The sequence below is a fragment of the Protomyctophum parallelum genome (assembly GCF_964188405.1).
Source record: "Protomyctophum parallelum genome assembly, chromosome: 1".
Lineage (NCBI taxonomy): Eukaryota > Metazoa > Chordata > Actinopteri > Myctophiformes > Myctophidae > Protomyctophum > Protomyctophum parallelum.
The window spans coordinates 29301338-29324355 of NC_139697.1; the positions used below are offsets into that span (position 1 = coordinate 29301338).

At 43.4% G+C, this 23018-nt stretch overlaps 2 protein-coding genes across 2 annotated transcripts in view; both read left to right on the forward strand.

Moving 5' to 3' along the window:
• rpl14 (ribosomal protein L14) overlaps positions 1 to 5286 on the forward strand; it is a 143006-nt gene extending 137720 nt beyond the window's left edge. Inside the window, exon 7 of the mRNA XM_083768320.1 lies at positions 5276 to 5286. The gene's annotated coding sequence lies outside the window, so the exon portion shown is untranslated. The remainder of the gene's footprint in view (positions 1 to 5275) is intronic.
• trim71 (tripartite motif containing 71, E3 ubiquitin protein ligase) overlaps positions 1 to 23018 on the forward strand; it is a 39193-nt gene that overhangs the window by 10454 nt on the left and 5721 nt on the right. The window contains exons 2-4 of the mRNA XM_083768306.1: positions 12765 to 12932; positions 18735 to 18869; positions 22067 to 22309. Coding sequence (XP_083624432.1) covers positions 12765 to 12932; positions 18735 to 18869; positions 22067 to 22309 — 546 coding nt within the window. The remainder of the gene's footprint in view (positions 1 to 12764; positions 12933 to 18734; positions 18870 to 22066; positions 22310 to 23018) is intronic.

Consider the following 23018-nt stretch of genomic DNA (forward strand, 5'->3'; position numbering starts at 1 on the left):
AACCAAATGAACCCTTACAGCACACAAGTCCTGATGTCAGAGCCACACCCCAGGGTCATAATTCACCATTCAACAATCTCATTGACTTTATTTTCCTTTTTAAATCACTTTATAGAACACCTGTGTCCCAAAGAATACATAAATTCATAAATTAATCCGATACGAAGCCACCCCCAGACAGAGTGCCTAGATTAATTTATTTTTGGAACAGTTCTTATATTAAGTCATTTAAAAAAGTATTTGACATCCGACTAAAGTACTCTTTTTTTTTTTAAGATATTTTTTTGCGGCTTACGCCTTTATTGATTTTTTAAGGGATAGAAAGTAGGCTGACAGGAAACGGGAGAGAGATGGGGGGATGACATGCGGTAAAGGCCGTGTCGGGTCCGGGAGTCGAACCCGCGGCACACCGCGACTGGATCACCAGTCCGGTGCCCAGACCGTTACGCTACGGCCTGGGCCGACTAAAGTACTCTTTGCGTTAATTGCCACATGTCCAAGATTCTACCCCAGTTGTTTGACATCAAACTTTACGGTGTGATACATTGTATCAAGAACAAGCTGTATGTGTACTCAAATGTTCTTTTTGTGTTCTGATATGAATTATCTTGTGCTGATAATGGAATAAGAACATCGTAATGGGAAAACCGTCCTCTTCACACATGCTTTACTACTGTTGACACTTCCACATGGCTCTTCTAGGAACCCAGAAACTTCATCTGAGCTTGGCTTCGGGTCTGATTACAACCTTGTTCTAAATAGACTATTAGGTGTAATGCTGGTGATCTAGGAATTTAAGCTTATTCTGTGGTTGCACAGGTTGACTGGAGAGGAGCATTAGCTAAATGACTACCGGTAAATGTAGAGGGGCAAACTTCATCACACACACATACATGCACATGTACTCCAACATGCACATGCGCAGTCGCGCGCACACACACACACACACACACAGTGTTGTAAGGAAACCTAACCCTGAGTTGGGCCTGATACAAGGCCAGAGGAATTCCTGTAATTTGAGTTTATACCTCCTGGGTTCTTTCCTTCTTTTTTTCTCACTCATGCACGCATGCACATGGGATTTCCTCTGCTGGCTCCTGCCTTTCTCATCAGCCCTCTCTGTCTGCAGTGTGTCACAGACAATGCATACGGATGGAGAAAATATCCCCAACATGATTTAGCAGCTGTTGCCATCGAGAGCCAAACTATTACGTTTCATCACTCATGGATGCATCTTGTGAGTTGTGAGTGTATGACGGCAGCATTTATCTTTTTTGGGAGAGCATCTTCCATCTGTTGGCAGTTATCAGTGTGTGTGTGTGTGTGTGTGTGTGTGTGTGTGTGTGTGTGTGTGTGTGTGTGTGTGTGTGTGTGTGTGTGTGTGTGTGTGTGTGTGTGTGTGTGTGTGTGTGTGTGTGTGTGTGTGTGTGTGTGTGTGTGTGTGTGTGTGTGTGTGTGTGTGTGTGTGTGTGTGTGTGTGCGCGCGTGTGTGCATTTTTCAAGCAGCCTGCAGAGTTGGATTATGTGAAGTTGGACTTCCAGGGTTTTAATGCACAACATGTGCCCAATAATTAGAGAGCAGCCCCAATGTTTCCTGTGTGAGTGAGTGTGTGTGTGTGTGTGTGGCGCACGCGCGTGCATCCAGGGAAGCTTTGATGTCCAATTTGAGGGCTTTGCACTTTGTACATTAATGGATAGAAAGGAAGGCATTTGTCACGTTGTGTCCAACATTGGAGCTTATCGGCTGTTCAAAAACTGTAAATCTGCCACTTTCTATGAGGGACAGGTGGACGGATACTTATTTGATGATTTCTTTTAACCACATTTAACAGAATCTATGTTATTTAATTGTTCAGTGCAATTACACCTTTACGCTCGCTTGGCTTTGAACAGGTGTTTTGGGTTGAGTGGCTGCAGTTAATTTAGCTGTGAGCTTGTAGATCGGCAATTTTTGGTGTGCGACACCGATGCACAATCCAGTGTAAATCTGGGATTCCCTGTCTTTTGGTACAAAATTGTACACAAGCGAGGTATTTGTGTGTGTCTGCCTGCTTGTGTCAGCAGGCCGTTCCTTGTAAAGGTCATGCTCTTTAGGATGCCACACTGGTATGCGAGCCATGTGTATGTGTGTGTGCAGGGCGGACGTTCTCTCTTCTCTGTGTGTGCGTGTTTGTGAACGCACTGGAGAGAGAGGGAGAGTGCGGTGCGCGTCACCAGTAACCAGAGCTCCTCCTCGATCTATCGCCAGTGGTAAATAAAGTATGTACTCGTACGTATTCAAAAATACAAATTAATTATTTTCTTCTCAAGACCAATGTATTGCTGTAGCCTATTGAAATGTAGAACTTTTCCGAAATGAAAATACTACTACTACTGCTACTACTACTACTACTACTACTACTAATAAATCGGTAAAGAAATAATGATAATAGTGAAAATAGCAGAGTTAAAATATAGCTCTGCAGGAAATAGAGCTTTACTTAGTAAAATAATTCATAATATATTTTGGTTAAGTTTTCAATATTTGTAATTGAAATGTAGCTGAGTAAAACATGTAAAGCAAATTTTTTTAACAAACCCAGAAACAACATACATTTTAAGAGACGGACAGTATGTTTTTGTCTGCGCTTGGATTTTGCTTTGGTTTTGAAGATCAACTCTCTCACAGTTGCTCACACTCTCTCCATCCGTTGCTCTTCTCCAATTTCTTCCTCTCTTTCGATTAACCTTTTTTTCCCCAGCATTCCCCCCCTCCCCCCCACCCTTTTTACTGCTTCTCTGTCACATGTTCGCTCGCTAAGGAGGCCAGCTGACTGTGGTTTGTTTTCCTTCTCCGCTGCGGGGTCAGGCTCATCCAATCAGATCAGCGGCTTTCGGCCACCGCCCCCCTGCCCCCACCCTTTACTATGTAGTAACTGGCAGGGTTTCAAAACATCAGCAGGCGTGTCCATGTGTATGTGTGTCCGTGGCAACAAGCCAACAGGGGTTACCACTGGAGAGGGGCGGGGGCCGGCCCGGGCGGCAGAGAAAGGGAAACGAGGTATAGACAAAACGAAAGGATGGAAAAACAGAATGCCATACAAAGTGGCAAAGAGGGGCCAGGGGGAGAGGAGTGAAATGGGGCATGGGTGGAAGGGGAGGGGGGTAGAAAAGGGGTCGAGTGTAGGTACTTGTGACTTGTATGAAAAGGAGCTTTGTCTGGCAGATGGGATTCCTGTGATTGGTGCGAATGCCGAGATTGGGTATTCCACAGATTATCCAGCCGAGACATTCCAGACTGGCTTTAGCCCGCTCCCGACTACTCTGTATTTTTATATCTGGAATAGCACTCAGCACCGCCCCTCTCCGTCTGGCTCCATTTTCCTTTGCTCAACCACCATCCACCCTCCCTCCCTGCCTATCATACTTGTACAGAGTTGAAGAGTGTGTTTCAGATAAAATGGAAAAGAAGAATGCTTGTATCTATTTAACTGACTCTTAGTGAGTTTTTTCCCCCCTTTTTAAGTATTTCCAGAAGATTCTGTGAATTGATGTTGCTGTTTTTTTTGTTGTTACTTTGTTCGATTTTTACTTTGATTCACTGTAGCGAAATTGTGCACGTGTGTCTTGTTTGTGTGTGGGTGCATGCTTGCTTGTATGACCGTTGGATACCTAATCCTATTGACACCTGCTTTTTGCCTGATGTGTTGGAATGGGGTGGGTGTGTCAGTCAGAAGACTGTGGGTCACCACACAGCCATCGCTCTAGGCAAACAGAATGTTGTGCGGTCTCCCTCAGAAGACTTTAAGCCACTGTGGAGAGACTAGACTAGAGCGCTGCAATTTTGGCACAGAATCTGTTTTAGTTTTTCCATATATATTATATAATATTCCTTATATTTATAATTATTGTATTGTATTGTGTTTGGGAGACAGTTCACGATATAGATTAGATAAGTATTAGATTAGGTGGTTAGAACTTTCAACATTTCCCATGGTTTAGAAAGTCACAAAATGTAATGTATGTTCATTAATGTAGAGAACAGAAATCTTAACAGCTCAGTGGATTTCGTTTTCATCCATGAATTTATATAACTTAAGAGATTGTATTAACTATTTGCGACAGTGCAGCATTCGAGTCGGTGTCGTTACTACTGTCTGTCTGTGAAACAGGAATTCTTCAAGGCTAAGACAACAGGAACTGCCATTCTTCACCTTGTTTGGCTCCGGCCACCAAGCACACTGACATCAGCCCTTAAGAATGTCCCTGTGGTGTGTGTCTGTGTCTGTTTGGCTTGGGCAATTTCGCCTAAAGGCCTAACACACATATTGAGGCCACGACAATGGCTGTCACTCTGTAACGGTAATGAAACCACAAGCACACACCCATCCTTACCTCCCCCCTAAAAAGAAGGGGGGGGAAAAAGGGACCAGTCACATTATATCTCGCAAAGAAAAGCATGCTTTTGTCTGATAGCGGAAAGATAACTAAAAACAATGTGTTCAAGTTGTGTTTATTTCTGTAGCCTGCATTTCGGAATGTATATTTTTGTAGCCTTTGTTTGTGAACACATAGCGTAAACGGTAAACCCATTTATTTTAGCAAAATGGAAACATATTGTATGCGGAAGACGTGCGAAATGGAAGCATATTGAGTGAGGAAGGCATGTCAAACATGTCAGTAATGTAATTAATAGATTTTACCCTGATGTAGAACTGGAAATGCAGTTCTTCCAGTACTGAAATACTGGAAGAACTGTCATCATAATCTGTTTATCAAAAATGTATATTGCCCAAGCCTAGTGTTTGTTTATACATTTCGGACCTTGTTCCCATATTTTGAAAGGCAGAAAAAAGAAAGTGCACATACTCCTGCCCGAGGCAGTGACTTAATCTAGAACTGGTTCTATGAAGAATGTTTTGGTTTTATTTCAAGTTTTAAGGACCTCTGTACTTTTTGCAGTTGATAAAGTAATCAAAAAGCGTCGTCTTTAAATTGTAGCTTTTTCTTATTTTTTAAAGATATGTTTTGGGCTTTTTTTTGGCCTTTTATTGGTAGATATACACAGTAACTTGTCTGGACATGGGGAGTGAGATGGGGGAAGACACACAGCAAAGTTCGTCAGGATCGGGACTCGAACCCGCGACACACTGTCATGCTGGATTACCAGCCAAGGTGCCTGGACCATAGACATTTGAGATCCTCACAGGAGGCCCTCCTACAAGTTCGTGTGACACGCTTAGTCACCAAGGGTGACCGGGCTTTTGTCGCACGAGCACCTAAATTGTGGAACGCCCTAATCCTGACAATTATAAATTCTTTGTCATCTTTTAAAACACTTTTAAAAACCCATCTATTCAGGAAAAAGCTTTCCCATAACTGTAATGTATGTTTATATCTGTTTAAGTCACTTGACACCTGCACTGTTTTTAAATCTTTCTTAGTTTAATAATAGTTTATTTTGTAGGTTGACCTAACTTCTTGTTTAATACTTTAATTCCTTAGGCTTCTCTTAAATCAGTTTTATTTTATTCTTGTATTATTACACTGCTATGTGATGTGATTAACTGTTCCAGCTCTTTGTAACGCATGTTTTAAAAATGCTATATAAATAAAGTTATTATTATTATTATATATAAGGTAGGATCCTTGTCCGGCCCCGGTGGCGTATGTTCTCGAGAGGGGGCAAAAAGTTCCTGAGATTCCTTGCGAAGCTCAGCGGAAGCATGAGCGTGCATCACAGAGCGCATGTTCGGGTTCTGATAAGTCCCGGAAAAGATGCGCTGTGATTGGCCAGTAGTCACTTGAGTGGCAGCATGACGTAGCGTGCCTTCCACACTTCCGGCGTACTTTTACCGCCCCAGTGTAAACTGTTGCGCCCCTCCTTTGACACACATGGCTCCAACGAACTGCAGTGGCCAATGATGCATCTATTTTGTTTTTATATCTATGGCCTGGACCACTAATTAGTGATTTATTCTCGTACCAGTTGCCGTGGGCTCCCCCGTGCCCACCTGCCTCCCCGCTCCTCTGGCCGTGGAGGGAGTGCACGGCAACTGGCACGATAATTAGTCACTCGCTTCTCTGTCACAAGCTCGCGGCCGTGGTTAGATGTTCTATTGTAAATAGCAGACCTAACAAGCTTACTAAGGTAATGAAGTTTCAAAGATGTATGCACATAGCGCAAACAGCACATGTTAACTGAGCCATGTATGATAATGTAATAGACGAACAACACGCATTTGTGAGACCACGCGACAGACTGTATCAAATATGAAAGACTGACTAACGTAAACGATACAGACTACAGAGACACCTCGCCAACAGTATCGCAGAGACAGTTTGTTTATTTTTGGACCACAATTCTTATGAGACGACTCAAAACAAAGTCGGACAGTATTTTCCTTTAACGGCGGGAAATGTCCGACCCACTCACGCAGTTGATTTGATTAACATGACACCCGAACACGTTGACATGTCAATCTTTCCTAAAAAAAACCTCCGAAACTTGTTTGCCGATGGCTGTGCACCCCCTGGATGCGTATGTATGAGGGGAGAGGGGGTGCGGTGTCGGGGAGGTGGAATATCACTGCACTCAGTGAGAGAGAGGAGGCAGACGAGGCAGCCAATCAGGAGTAGGGATTCAGTATGACTAGCTGATGACGATGTCGTCTACATTTCATGAGCTTTTACTAACCAGCCGCTAAAGCATCTCGTAAAAAGGCACCAGCGGGGAGGTACATACGAAAATATGCGTCAAAAGGGGAAATTGGCGCCGGGTGAGTTAAATAGAATATTACGCGCAAGGCGTAATCCAGGACTGTTTAATGGATATTTTGGTGCAAAGTGTACTAAACTGAAACGGTATGAAATGAGTGTACAAGACAACGGGATAGTACTACAGCCATCGGAGAACTCTGCTTTTCACAGAAATGCTGTTAAAGATGAAGTGGAAGCTCTTTTCAGGCAACATGCTCTTGCCATTCCCAGAGTAGTCTTGGCTTTCTGGCACCATGGTGTGATGTTACTGGCCCTTGTCCCCTCCCCCATGCAGTGTGCATGCATGCAGGGAGTGCTACAGCGAGTGATATTACTGGCTGATCATGCTCATGCCCTCTACCCCAGTTCCCATTGCCTATGGGAGTGGGAGGGGGAGGGTTGGGGAGGGGTGAATCCTACCGCAGCCTGCTAGCTGGCTAAGCTGGGCTAGCACCAGCACCTAATGGTCTAAAAGGCAAGGCACACACAGACTCACAGGCAAACACAATGTGTGTCTATATACAGTTATATATGGTGGTCGATATTTCCTATAGCTGAACCCTGGCCTGTGGCTGCCATTTCACGAAGTGCATGGTCCGTCACAGTCTCATCTCATTATGGTGGTCAAATATTGCTGCTAGACTGGTGCCGCAAACCCTTAAATAGTAAATACCAATGCTTACATGACCAGCAGTAAACCAGTTGCCGTCGTGGGGGTGCGTGCATTTGTATGCGTAAGTGTAAAGAGGTGGGGGTGACTAACATCCTGTGGACTAATGAAATACTATAACTCACTTCCCCAGCATGGCCCAGCCCCACTGCCATGGGGCTTTATAGTCCTATGTGACACATTGTATCCATCCCCTACCTACCCAAGAGCTGCACTGTAAAATGAGTGTTAATTTAGCACAACTGGAATCAAAATCAGCACAAACGGAACTAAATTAAACACAAATGGAACCAAATTCAACACACATGGAACCAAATGCAACACAAATGGAACTAAATGGACCTATACGAGTCCATCTGGACCCATTTGTATACTCCTCAGGAGTATACAAATGGCTCCTCAGGAGTATACAAATGGGCCATCTCAGAGTTATATGAACACAGAGGATTTACTGAATAGAAGGCCTAGCCCTAGTAGTACTCGTCTTGCTTATGTGTGTGTGCCGTGCGTGAGTGTGTTTTAGAACCGTGGTTCTCAAAGCCGGGTCCGGGAACCTCCGGTGGTTCTTTAAAAGGTTCCAGGAGGACCCCAGCTAAATTAGTTAATAGCATTAAAATCAGTTTGACCACTTTAACCCTATAAATACATTACATACATTATGTGCTTGTAAATCCACTATTTAAAGAACAAATGTGGGATATTTCAACAAATCTTTGGCTCCCTGGCAAAGTCTTTTCAGATGCACGGTTCAAATGCATATTCATGTGGGTGTCCTTGACGTGAAACGGTCTGAGAACCACTGGTTTAGAATGTGTTCGGTTTTGGAGAGCTCTTTGGATGATTCACCTAAACCCTAAAGGCCTCCACTCCAGAGTGATCTTTGTGGAATTTACAACTTCTGTTACCGTGACAGCTCACCTATTTCATGTCTCTTGATCTTGTTTTTCACAATTCTGTGTCACGTGTGTGTGTGTTAGCTGCTCTATTAGCTCAGTACCTGTATAACGCACCATCTATTCTACACAGTAAAATCCATGAGTGTACAAATGGAACAGAATGGGCCACTTTTAAGGCCATATAGGAGTACTGGTTCCATTTGTACAAAGGAATTGTGGGCCAAATAAATGACGTACCAAATTGGACCAAATTGTGTCTAACCATTACAATGTTGGATGTTTTTCCTGTACCATATTTGCTCCTTTAAAATACAAAAAGTGGAACGAGATACTGTGTGTGTATATAAGAATGAATCATAGTCTTGAGTGGAGATCTCGGAGAAGAACCAGTATCCTGTGTAGATCAATATTATTGACGACCTTTCCAAGAGGCCAATGTATTATGTAATCCACAACTGTCTGTGTGTGTGTGTGTGTGTGTGTGTGTCGCGCGCACACGTGTATATATTTGCAAGTGTGTATGCGCCTGACACCTCAAGGACTCGGGAGTAGTTGGTGATACATGAGTCGGAGATAGTAGTGAGAGACTTTACTATAGATGCGCTACTATCTGTCATGGGATCTACTGGCAGTGAGGCGCTATTCCGCTTAGGGTTTAGGACGGTCCTCCAATGTTTTCATTCATTCATTTTTCATATTGGTTTCTGTACTTCCCATGTCTCCATCTAACTGATAGGGACGCAAAAGAAAATAAATCTCACCCATACTGTGAAGTGAGGGGCGCTAATATATTAAAGTCTAACTCATGTTGATTAGGTGATGTAATGGTGATATAAAACAAACATTACATTCTCTTTATTGTTAATAGAATTTAATGTTTGTTAGGGACAAGGCGACGTAAATTTTCCCTTCATTGTCAATGGCGTTTTTAAAACAAACATTGAACTAAAAACAAACATTAAACCTGTATATCTACGGTATGTGTCTGAACATCTGATGGACCGATTTGGAGAAGGATACGTTGAATTTGTTCTAAAATCTCCCTGGCGTTGCTTTTTGAATAGACACATTGTTCACTTGTAGATCAGGCGTTTTAGGCAAACCACACCATTGTGCTTAGGGAGCACAAATTAGACTATAGGTGTAAACAGCCACTCAACAGTCTTTCACTGCCATTTCAGGCGACTGTCACAATCCGTCATCTCTTTGCTCCATCAACTCAGTGGTTCTTATAGTGGGGTCCAGGGACCCTCCTTGAGGGGGTTCTAAATGGACCCTTACACGTCCTTAACTCTGAGCGCATACGCATTTGTATACACTCGGACTCGGTTATAGGAGTTCTTCGAAATGAAAACATTTGAGAACCACTCGGCCCCAACTAACCCATCTCGCAACTTATCCAAACTCCCATGTCCTCTCTGTCCTCTGGCTGCTGTCTCTCATCCTCCGTCCAACCTGTCTTTCCTTCTCCCATCTACAACCCAGCTGCATTCCACCCTTTTGTTCCCCTCTCCCCCCACACACAGAAATTTTGGATAAGTCAGAGGGGATTGAGTGACAAGAGTGGAGCAGAGGCAGAAATAGAAGAGAAGGTTCAATAGGAGTAGAAGAAGATGGCAAGAAAGGACAAGAAGAAAGGATTCCATGAGAAGCTTATTGGGTGGGGGGTGGAAGGGCATCGGAGGAGGTGCGGAAGTCCCAGATAGAAAAGGAGGTGTGTGCGTCTCATTAGATTATGCTACTCCCCCGGGGGAACGGCCATTATTGATGGATTGATTGCAGGGCCCCTCCCCCTTCCACGCTGGTCTCCTGCTATTGGGTGCATTGATCCTCTGTCTCCCTAGGATATGATGGCCAGTGCATATTTAATTACCCTCTGATTACAACCAATCATGGTTCAGACGCTGGCTCAAAGCAGGATTTAGGTTGGAGCAGTAAGGTTAGCTGTCACATCTAACCTCCCATTCCTCCTGGGACAATGGGGGGGGGGGGGGTCTCGCTTTTGGCAAACTGTTCATTTATTGGTTCTGCTTTTGTTGTAAACCATGATATTTTAATTGGTTTGGCTGTGAATCTTACATTAGAATAGTTTTTTATAACAACGGGATTTCTCTTTAAAAAAAAATCTTGATTGGATGTTGGATTGGATGTTTTGAAATGGGGAAAATATTAATATAATGCCTTTCTATTGTGATGTTAGCCTAGTAAGTAAGTACTGTAGGGTTCCTGAAACTAAACCATCGTGAGGTATTAATTGAAATGTGATACTTGATAGATACGATAGATTGGTGGATATATAGATAGATACGATAGATAAAAAAGATAGACAAAGACAGATAGCGAGTGGATGACAGGACAGCAGGAAGTTATGGATGTCGACAATTAATTTGAAGCCTCAGCAAACATGATGGTTTCTTTTAACGGCCCCAATAGCATTGTCTCCATCTCTTGTTCTCCTGGTTGAACTGGTATTATAACTGGTCAAAGCAGACACACCTACCACGGGCTCTGCCGAGATGAGAAAACTGTAGAAAATCACATTTATTTATTGTCTTAACCCCCGTAAGACCTGAGGCCGATTCTACAAATGCCTTCTAAATCAGAGTTTCTCCAACCATTTTGTAATTCAACATTATTCAACCTCTTTCAAACACTTTCAGTGTAAAAAGTAGCGTAAAATAAATGGCACGTATAAAGTGTTCGTTCAGTAACGGGGGGTGTCTCGCCAGTCTCTTCAATTCTTTAGTAAACAAGCGATTGATCCAATCAGCAGAGAGAAGTCGTACAGGATACAGGACAGGCGGTTGGAATTGGAAGTGATGACTCAAAAGAAATGAGCAAACAAACCTGGAGCTGATAAAAGGGCACTCTCCCCTGATTGGAGGAGATGGGAAAACCACCTGCGGATGTGTCTTCTGTTCATTAAAGAGACTGTTACTAAACAGCAATGATAGCAATGATTGCTATCATAATATAGAGCTTTAACTTTTAACAAAAAACATAGTTTATATATATATATATATATATATATATATATATATATATATATATATGAACTAAATTTATAAAAGCATAACCATTATCTGCCTTTTAAATAAAAAATTCACACCTGTGTGAACTGTGAACTGAGGGGCGCTCTTAACGTAACATGTCCATTTGCTCAGACACATACAGATGTAATTTATCCATTCATTGTCGATGGGAATTTAATCTTTGTGTAGGACAAACTTACAGATTTGCTCAGACACACATGAAGTAAATTCTCCATTTCATTGTCAATGGTAATTTAGTGTTTGTGTAGGACGAAATAGCCGATTTGCTCAGACATATGACGTAAATTCTCCATTCATAGTTCACTAATAGCTGAATATAGGAGGGGCTGGCGCCCCTCAAAAATGGTGACAACTGAACTCCCAAGGTGTGGAGAATGGTCCAAAACAATATTGATCCGTGTTAGGTGTGGCCGCTAATCCCTCCACCCTTCCTGAGCTATTATGATAGGAAGGCAGCAGGTCTCTGGGGTGTCCCTGGTCAGCCATATATACATATGGATGCCCTGTTTGTCATTCATGTACTTCCACATTCATTAGGGTGTGTGTGTGTGTGTGTGTGTGTGTGTGTGTGTGTGTGTGAGAGAGACACAAACAAACTTCCTGCTGCATGTATTGATCTCGCCGGTCTCTCCATGTCATTGAGAGGTGATGGTGATTGGTGACTCGGCGCTGTTATTCTGCAACCACTCGTGTGTTGACCACAAAATGGCAGCGTCCCCCAGTCAGAATGTGAGAGACTGGTCGGTGTTGCACTGGTTCCATGTCCTCTGATGTTACCATCCCATCTCTGTACTCTACCCCAGAGGCAGGCAACCTTAGGCACGGGTGCCAACATTGGCACAGGTGAAGGGTGGTCACTGGCACAAGTGTGAGAGAGCTAGAGCTTGTTTCTTTTCAAATTAAATATTGAAACAAAGCTTATAGTTGGTTAAATTACATCTATATACAAATTGCGTCCTGCACATACTTCTACATTCAGACTCCTCACTCTGACTGCGGGAGAGACTGAGTTTGGAGATTTATGTCTCTCTGAGTCTAATGAGCATTGCATCCTGATGTGAAAGAAAACATTTCAAAAGACAATAATATGGTACAATAAAGGTTTTTATTGGAAATGTTACATTTGGTTGTGGTGTCATAATTTAAATGTTATGTAACCATCAAAAAAATGTAAACCTGGCACTTCATGTCAAAAAGGTTGCCGACCCCTGCTCTGTCCTACCACCAAAATGAAGCGGGACTGCAAAAATAGTTCACGTTAGTTTAACCTAAAAAAACCATAAACCATAAACCATAACGTTACCACAATATGCGACTGCATGCCGTGGTTGTTTTATCGGTCAGTTTAAAAGCTATCTCTCACCCTTTCCCTTCCTTGCTCTCGTTCTCTCCCTCTCCTTAACCCAGGTGTTCCTGTTTTTCTGCGAGACCTGCTCGGTGCCCATTTGCAGGGAGTGCAGCTCAGGCCGACACATAGGCCACAGCTTCGTGTACCTGCAGGATGCCGTGCAGGACTGCAGAGCCGTCACCATCCAGCTCCTGGCAGACGCACAGCAAGGACGACAGGCCGTGCAGGTGAGGACCGGGATGGGGTGGGGGAGTGCAGACTTCCCAGGCATCACATAGGTTCAGCCAGAGGAGTGTTGTGTGCTTAACTTACTTCCACCTAGGAGACTGGCTGTTGAGCTGATTACGGGAGAAATGTTTGAGAGTGACCAGGGCCGAGGCTTCGAGAAGCATGGAGGTTAGAGGTGGCCAGCTGGTCCTAGACAGGGGGTGTGTTGCATGGGGTGAGGTCTGGTGAGGGCAGGCCTTGAAGGTCAAAGGGGAGGAGGCGGACGGGAATGGAGGATGGGGGCTCGGCTGGGGGGGTGGCGGGGGTAGGGAGGTATTTAAAGGATTTTCAGAGAAAGGAAAACGTCCCCTCCCCTTGCAAAGGAGTAGAATGCTGCCACCCCCTTCCTTTCCCTCCTCTCTCTCTTTATCTGTCTTTCTCTCTCTCTCTCTCTCTCTCTCTCTCTCTCTCTCTTCATTTACATGATTGTAGATTATGTTCATGGCTCTTCAGAGCTCCAGCTGTGCTCCATAGAGAAAGGTACGCAACGCATGTTAAGGAAGCATCTGCGGAAGGGAGGAGGACACAAAAGAGGACGGTCTCCATGTGCTAATGTGGCATAAAATATGCCTATTATGTCGAGTTGATATCTGTATCACCCTGCCTGGCCACGCGCTCACGTTTTATTATACAGCATGCTTATTAGTAGGGATGTCCGATATTATTGGCCTCCCGGTGTTATCGGCCGATATTTGCATAACATTTTTATATTGGATAATATCGTTATTGGATTGAAATTTTCAGTTGATATACTTTGATATCGGAAATTAGGAGTTTTTAATATCGGGAAATCAGTTTATTAATCGAAAGTGTTGATGAAATATATAAAGGAACGAATAAGCCCAAGCCTTGCTCTAGATGCACATAACAAGAGACCGAAGTGTTAGGAATGCTTTTAAAACATGTTTTGAATGCCTTGCTTTAGAGTTTTTTACCCCAAACTAAAGCTTACTGCGGTAGTTAACATTCTAGTGTTACGCAACTTGCCTGGACGGTGGAGCAATACGGTGACCTTGGGGTGGACGAGTCACGATACTAGAAACCTGACACCACTAGCCATTCCGCTGAGGTCATATGACCTCATAGCGCGTCTTCTTAAATGTTTCCTCAACATCGTTTGCGGCGCACCCATCGCTCATGCCTGACCTTTGTGTTGATGGGACACCCTTAAGCAACCAAGTGGGTGGGCGAGGCCCGCAGACACCTCAGCAGGTACCTCTTACACCTGCAACCAGGATCTTATTTAATGTTAATGAATAGAGTCTGAGTATCTATTATTACATTTGAAAGAATTCCACACACAACTTTGTTGGAGGTGGTTACCTTGCTCTTCCATCGAAGAAAGTTGGACCCTGCCTGGTGTCGGCTATCTACTGGCTGACAGGTAATACTGGACCGGGTCCACTTGGTCACATTTGTACACTCTCAAAAGAATGGTAAATTAACAGTGAGGAGTTTACTGTGTACCACCTTTTGTAGTCTGTGCTGTATATTGAAGAAGACTAATAAGTTTATGAACGTCACTCATCTAACTTTACAGACAAGACAACATAGTATGGTAAACGCATAATTTATGCTACCAAAAAACTAAAATGAATTACAAAAATAATTAATATTACGGTCCCCTCCCCCAAAAAAAGAACGTTTAATCTAGTGGCCCATTTTAGCTGAGTCATGGGCCTGCCCATGAGGAAGGGGGTGTGTGTTTGTGTGTGTGTGTGTGTGTGTGTGTGTGCGCTCTCTGGTGTCAGCGTTTACTCCTGAGCTGACCTGGGAGAGAATGCACACACACACACACACACACACACACATCCCCCCCTGGGCTAGGAAACTTCCTCCCACTCCACACCCATTATCTTCTCTGACCTCTAACCCTGAATGTGTGACCTCCTGGTTGGTCAGCTCTGGTTCATTCTGCGCTCTGATTGGCCAGTTTGGACATTATGTGTATTCTAAGCTGCTGCTGTCCAGAGAATGAGAGAGAGAGACTGACCACCACTCCTCCTGGGGGCACGGGAAAGATCATGAGAGAGACGGAATGTTAAGTAGGGCTGCGACTACCCATTATTGTTTCAGCAGTTCTATCATTTACTTTTTGGATTAATCTAATCTTATTTCACCCTATTATACGCCTTGATGTACAATGGCGTAAAATTATAGCCGATCTACAAGCGAATCGATTATTTAGCATTTTTTTATAATCGATTATATCGAATAGTTTCACCCCTCGAAGTGAATGAAGGCACAAGCTCACAAAAATAAAAACACAGATGAAAGCACACACACACACACACACACACACACGCACACACACAGAAGGGGGGTGGTTGGCCAAAAGACAACAACAAAAAAATCTCCCAGAATTCCCTTCTCCTGCTGTTCGCCGTTCCTTTCTGGGGGCCTGATTTAGCTGACCCTTTAACTGCCTTGCCGCAAATGGCAAGAGGAAAGAGAAAAGGTCCCTGCTGCCAGGGGCTTTGTTCCCCTGGGGGCGGGGTCTTAAGACAGGGGTCGCAGATCACGACCTGCTGGGGGTTACACTGACCTCTGACCTGAGTGGCTGATGCCACAAAGGAAGCCCTATCTATCCCACTGGTCTGTGAGGTCCGGCAGCCACCCTGTGACCTTCTGAAAGACGCCAGAGAAAAACCCTGATAAAAAAAACCCGGAGGGGGAAGGGACACACACAAAGCAGGAGAGAATGTGGATTTAGCCCCAAAAATGTGGGGAGCCACAACAACAACAACCATATTGACCCTAATGGCGCTATTTTGGACGTATCATTATTGGCAGAATTTATATTTCTATTTATTTATCAACCCCCCCCCCCCCCCATTATAAAAGTGGTTAAACTCTTTTCCCCCAGGTCTATTTTAGTATGTTGGGGATGTAGCGATACCACAAACTCACAATATTATATAATACAAGTCCACGATATGATATTTATCACGATAAATAACTAAATAGGGGGAAAATAAATCACCAAAATCTGTAGGACACAACTTTTCATTTCCCATCTGTGTCTCTATCGTGTCTGTCATCATAACACGATAATTGGCCTATAGCTCTGGGTACCTTGTGAATTCCACCCATCTGTTTCACTTTTCATTACTGAGCTGCTGTTGAAACAAAAACAGATTTCTGACCCATGATAATATCTAGACATTTGTGCTATATCGTAATATAACAACAATATTGCTACATCCCCATTGGATACATTAGCTATTTCCGCCTCCATTTAGAATCGTAACTCAAGCAGGTGCTGGGCTTAAATTTCCATTTAGTCCATTCTCCATGTATCACAGAGAAAAGGTTTTTCCCCAAATTCTGCTAAATCCCAACAGTGAGTGCCAGTTAATGTACTGCAATGTATACTGTTGCATCCAGCAAGGAAAAAGAGAAAAACAGACAAATGTAAAATTCATAATGGTGCGTTCTCTATAAGTAATCTTAAAATCTTTAATGTCGCACAGCAATTCGTGTTTTTCCAGCTGTTTTTCCAGTGTACTTTCATGGTGATCAGCAGGCACTACACACAATGTGGATGCAGAGAGGAAGTAGTTTTAGCATTCATCACCAGTAGGAGGTGCCATCATAGTCTGTAGAGCGACGTAACACCCCCACCACCCCACTCTGTTTCCCATATCCAGTGGTCGAAAGTAACTAATTATATTTACTTAAGTACTGTACTTAAGTATACTTTTTGAGGTATTTGTACTTTGCTTGAATATTTCCAATTTCCAATTTTCCACTACATCTCAGAGGCAAATATTGTACTTTTTCGCCACTTATTTGAAAACGTTATAGTTACTAATTACTACTTTTGATTATTATTACAAAACAACATACATTTAACTACTTCAGCCCTATTTCGGCTATTTTCAAAAGATTGTGTACACATTTTGAACTTGTGAAATGGGACATTCTGCAATATGAGTACTTTTAGTACTTTAAGTAAATTTTGATACCAATACTTTTGTACTTTTACTCTAATACATTTGGATTTCCGGACTTCTACCTGTAACGAAGTATTTCTACATTGCAGCATTTATACTTTGACTTAAGCAAAACACCTGAGTACTTTTTCCACCACTGCCCATGTCCCTCCTAAAGCACTGATTGCATGTGGGAAAGGAACGCGTCATAGTGACAGAGCAGGTGTCGTTGCATCCAGCCTCCAGGGAGATGGGGGACAGAAAGAGTCCTTGGCTTTTAATACTTCCTTCTCCTTTTTATATCCCGTTTCCCTTTTGATTCCTCGACCCTCCTTTCATATCCCCTTTTCCTTTCCCCTCTTATCCTGCAGTTGAAGACTGACATCCTCAGTGTTGATTTAACTGGACGGTGAACAAATGTGTACATTCATGTACCATTTGTCTATTTGTATTCCCATTTAAGCCAATTCCCAGTTTGTGTGCCAGTCACATGTAGTCCCTGACAGTGGCTTGTCATGTGGGAGGGTGTGTAGACCATACATGGTCATGTGGGAGGGTGTGTAGACCATACATGGTCATGTGGGAGGGTGTGTAGACCATACATGGTCATGTGGGAGGGTGTGTAGACCATACATGGTCATGTGGGAGGGTGTGTAGACCATACATGGTCATGTGGGAGGGTGTGTAGACCATACATGGTCATGTGGGAGGGTGTGTAGACCATACATGGGCAACTGGTGGCCCCGGGGGCCACATGCGTCCCCTACCTTCACTTAATGACGCCCTACAGGAACAGGAAAACAAATGATGTATACCCTTTTCTTTTGATCATAAAATACAAATGTTGCAATTTTACAACTGTGGGTCTTGCCGGGTTAATATCGGAATACTGATATATAATTGATTTTTATTATTGAGCTGTTACAATTCCAAACATGCAATGACCAGTATTAAAAATAAAGATTTTTTTTTAATGTCCAATGTATTTGTATTTAAGTTCATAATATTAACATAAGTATAACTAAATGCATTTGAAATTAAATTCAAATTCCAGGATTCCAACAAAAAGCTAAATAGCAGATCTACAAGCTATTTTTGTTACTTTTGTGTGAGAAGGAATTTAAATACGTAGATAAGCGGTTTCTGCCCGACAGTATATGCTCTGGAGTCAGAGTGGAAATATTGTGGCCCTTTACATCGTCAAAGTTTCCCTACACCTGGTGTAGACAACGCAGTGACGAGAAAAGGAAGGAAAGAGAGAGAGAAGCATTCTAGACACCAGTTGTTGAAATTCACATTCTTGTTTTTCCCCAAATAATGATCAAATGCTGCTTTGAAGTACATTTTGAACATTTTGTACTGCACAAGATGCATTTTGAACATTTTGTACTGCACAAGATGCATTTTGAACATTTTGTACTGCACAAGATGCATTTCAGAGATGCAAGTGCAGAGTGTTCATTTATTAGCAGATCTACTAGCTCACAATGTGTCACGGCCCATTGTGAGCTAGTAGATCTTCATATTCAATGTGCGACTCCGTCGTACATCAAAATATAAATCAGGCTTAAAACTCTGTCTGTAAAACTGGTCAAAACGATTTGCAGTGCTGGAACTGTTGATTGAAGGCTACCTCTACACTAAAACTGGGCCTGAGTTGGCTTGTACTTGGACTGCTTCTTCCCTCCACACCAAATATATTCGCCAAAAATAGCAGATATAAAAGCATGTCACAATGTGTCATGAACGAATATGGATGCTGTGGTCCAAGTGGTTAGAAACATAAGCGTAATAAATAACCCCATATGTTCTTCTCACATCTCCTAGCTGAGTATGGAGAAGGCCCAGGCCATGGCAGAACAGGTGGAGATCAAGGCCAAGGTGGTGCAGACGGAGGTGAAGGCCATTGTCCTCAGACACAAGAAGGCCCTGGAGGAGAGAGAGTGTGAACTACTGTGGAAGGTGAGATACTGCTGGATCACACATAAACCCCGCCCGGACAATTTTAGGATTACCAGGAGATTAGTGAAATTGTGTGGCCCAACACAATTTGTGATTATTAGGTTGATTATTACTTTGTGATAACTGACTGTTTATACAGCGTGCCGTCGTAGGAGGCTAGCCGTCTACAGACGTGTGCTTGTAGATCATGCTAGCTTGTACAGTAGGTCCCTTTCTCTGCCTTCTGTCTTTCTTTCTGTCCCTGTATTCCTTTGCTCCGACTATCTCTCTCTCTCTCTCTCTCTCTCTCTCTCTCTCTCTCTCTCTCTCTCTCTCTCTCTCTCTCTCTCTCTCTCTCATGTTTTTATTCTCACTCCCATGTGTTTTTCATCTCTATTGTGTTATCCTCTCTTATCTCGTTTTGGGCCTATTGCTCTGTCCACTCACCAGTTCAGTAGCCCCCGTTCCCTCCAACTGCACATCGTTGTCCAATCTCTACAACGGCTCGGTCGTAACTTGTAAATCATACCAGCACTATTTCCGCTGACAGCATTTTGTCAGATGAAGGTGTTTTATGGCTGGCACGCCGTGCATGGGTCTCCCTGGACACATTCTTGCACATAAAGCTACGCTAGGTTCAGATGTGAGACAGTCATGTAACGGTAGGTGCATGCAGGGAGGTTATGATGTCCATTAAATGTTTGTTTATTGTGTGTGTGTGTGTGTGTGTGTGTGTGTGTGTGTGTGTGACCAACCGCCTCAAGGCAACAGGACGCATGACCTGGATGATGGATCAATGAATGGCAGCCACCCATCCATCGTTGGTGGTGGCACTTCAGAAAATCCCAAGATGATTTTTTACATTACGATTTTAGGGGAAATGAGTGGGGGTGTCGGGTTATAGAAGGCGTAAAGTAGCTCCAGTAAACTAGTAACTGTGACGAAAGCCAAAATGCAATAAAGATATAATGGGCTGTGTAGTATATTATCAGCCGGACACGTTGGGCCCCCGGGGGCTTAATGTTACCCAGAGAAAGAGAGGGCTGTTTCGGGGTAGAAGACCCCCTGAGGTCCCTTGACCCTGAGCTGCAGAATGAGTTGCTTTCCTAGATTGAATAGCAATAGCGTACCGACACTATGTTACAAGGATTTATGTATTTGTTCATTGAGAAAGGGTGTGAAGGCTTGACATACCTTATGCACTACAACTGTAAAAGTCAACAATTAAACGCACACACGCAGTCAAATACTCATATTCAAAGTGTGTGTGTGTGTGTGTGTGTGTGTGTGTGTGTGTTGTGGACTAATCTATGAGGGGAGGCAGGTAGAACCATTAATTGAACCGAGTCTTTCCCATGTACCATTAAAGAAACCCCTTATTCCTGCCCTTCCGCTTGGAGCTGGCTTGGTAGCATCGTAAAACCTGCCCTACGCCTCACTCCCTCTGATCTGACAGCTTCCGTGTGTGTGTGTGTGTGTGCGCACACAGTATAAGCGCTGGGGTCAAAATGTCACTCAGGAGGTTTTCACTTACCCATGTTGCCTCTTTAATGCCCCTATATAGGGCTGCAGAACACACTCTTTATCCTCAACCTGACTCTGCTCTCTGATAAAGTCATTACAGGCACCCCTAACCCTACACACACACTAAGCCCCCCGACCCCTTCTCCGCCTCATGCTCCCCCTTTCTCAATTTTTTTTCTCTTTCTCTCTCTCTCTCTCGCTTTTCTCCCATGTTCTCTCAGGCCTGTGGCCCGCAACTCTTTGAAATACATACCATCTCTCTCGCTGTGCGCATGGGTTCCAACTGAGGAGCTCAATCTTAACCGCTGGTCTGGTAGAAAGCCTAACTTTGGGCCTTTGTTCTCCGTGGCCATAAAGTGTAACTCTAGTCCCACAGATGCAAATTACAGTTCAGCTTACAAGAAGGATTATAACAAAAGGAACCTCTCTCCTTCGGACACCCCTTTGTTTTTCATTCAGGACTCCCTGCCCCGCCATGAAATGTTCTCCTTTCGTATGGAGTCAGCCGGACTATTGTGTGGCGTTCCTTTTGTTTAGCCTATTCTGGGCGGGAACCCCTTTTGGTGTTAGCATTATGTTATGCTTTAGCTATAGAAAAATAGCAGATCTACAAGCTCATAGCGCACCACCAAGTGGCACGCTACAAGCTTGTAGGTCTGCTATTTTTGAAAAATCGACTGACATAGAAACATAGCTTTTTCAGAAAACTTTCAGGATGTAGAAGACATTTTTAGAATCTGATCTCGGGTCAGAATGGGTTAGGTGATGCTATAAGTAAAGCTCCAGCCTCTCTGCTTCTCAGGTCCTGTCCGCTGTTCAATGCGCTGCTTTCCCCCCGACTTTGCGGTAACTTTATCTTTGTGCGCGCTCACATTTGAAATGTATACCCGATAAGAAAAGCGCTGGGGTTTTTAGTGATGTAAAACTGGCCCTGTGAACTGGTCTAGATGCTTCTCCATTTCCCTCTCTCTCTCTCTCTCGTCCTATTTGATTTATTTTATTTTGTGCCTCCTATTGTTTTTAGCTGAGTAGCATCAACATGACATGAGAGCTAAACTGTTGTAATGAGGCTGTCTGTATAAATGTTATGTCACTGTCTGCAAATGTGTCCACCAGAGGGTGCTGATGCATCATGCATTGCACCTCAAGGCTACCTTGTTTGTTAAAGATACAACTGTGGATTACTCTCTAGACCAGTGGTTTTCAACCTGTGGTCCGGGGACCATCAGTGGTCCTTGAGGGGGTTACAGGTGGTCCCCAACCTAAAAACGTTTGCCTGTTGTCTCTTATTGTGGACAAAATCTTATCCATCTCATTAACCCATTTTAGGTGGGAACCCCTTATGCTTTAGCATAAGGGAACCCCTGGGAACGTTATGCTTTAGCTATTTAAAAATAGCAGATCTACAAGCTCATAGCACGCCACCGAGTGGCGCGCTATGAGCTTATTTTTATATGAGCTTATTTTATTTTTGAAAAATCGAAGAACGACTGACATAGAAACATAGCTTTTTCAGAAAACTGTCATTTTCAAACAGACATTTTTAGAATCTGATCTCAGGTCAGAATGGGTTAAATGGTGGTCCGTGGCTCAAATGCAGAATAAATGATGGGCCTTGGTGTAAAAAGGGTTGAAAACCACTGCTCTAGTCAAAGCCTAACCCCCCTTTTCACCCCTTTATCGTTGTCCTGCAGGTGGAGAAGATCCGTCAGGTCAAGGCCAAGTCGCTGTACCTGCAGGTGGAGAAGCTGCACCAGAGCCTGTCCAAGTTGGACAGCACCATCGCGGCCGTCAGCCAGGTGCTGGACGAGGGCCGGCACCTGGACGTGCTGCTGGCCCGCGAGCGCATGCTGACCCAGATCCACGAGCTCAAGGCCCTGAGGGGCCTTCTGCAGCCGCAGGAGGACGACCGCTTCATGTTCACACCCCCAGACCAGGTACTAACCCATTTTGACCTGAGATCAGATCTAGAAATGTCTTCTACATCCTGACAGTTTTCTGAAAAAGCTATGTTTCTATGTCAGTCGATTTTTCAAAAATAGCAGACCTACAAACTCGTAGCGTGCCACTCGGTGGCGCGCTATGAGCTTGTAGATCTGCTATTTTTCAATAGCTAAAGCATAACATAATGCTAACACCAAAAGGGGTTCCCGCCCCAAAATGGTACTAGAATAACTCCTCCACTCCATCCGCGTTGAATTTGACGGCAAAACTTGGATTGCCGTTTAGTCCATAGTCTTTTGAATAAAACGTAGTTTTAGTCCTATTTTAGTCACATGTAATGTTTTAATTTTAGTTTGGGTTTTAGTCGACTAAATATCATATGATTTTAGTAAACTTAATCTACAGTTGATTTAGTCGACTAGAATGTATTTTGGCGGCCCTTGATGATGTCGTAACGATCTACAAGCTCACAACGTGTCGCGCTGCTATTTTCAGCATGTAACCAAACATAAAATTCAATAAAATTAGTTTTACTCAATCTCTTCTCCACTAGTCTCCTCCCTAACATTTTAGTCTAGTTTGTTGAAGAAATTGTCAGTATATCGTAGCTTAGTTTTTCATTTCGTTTTTGTCCCTGAAAAAAGGCAGTTTTAGTCGACGAAATCAACACTGCACTCCCAGCTGTGCAATTAAGAGTATCAC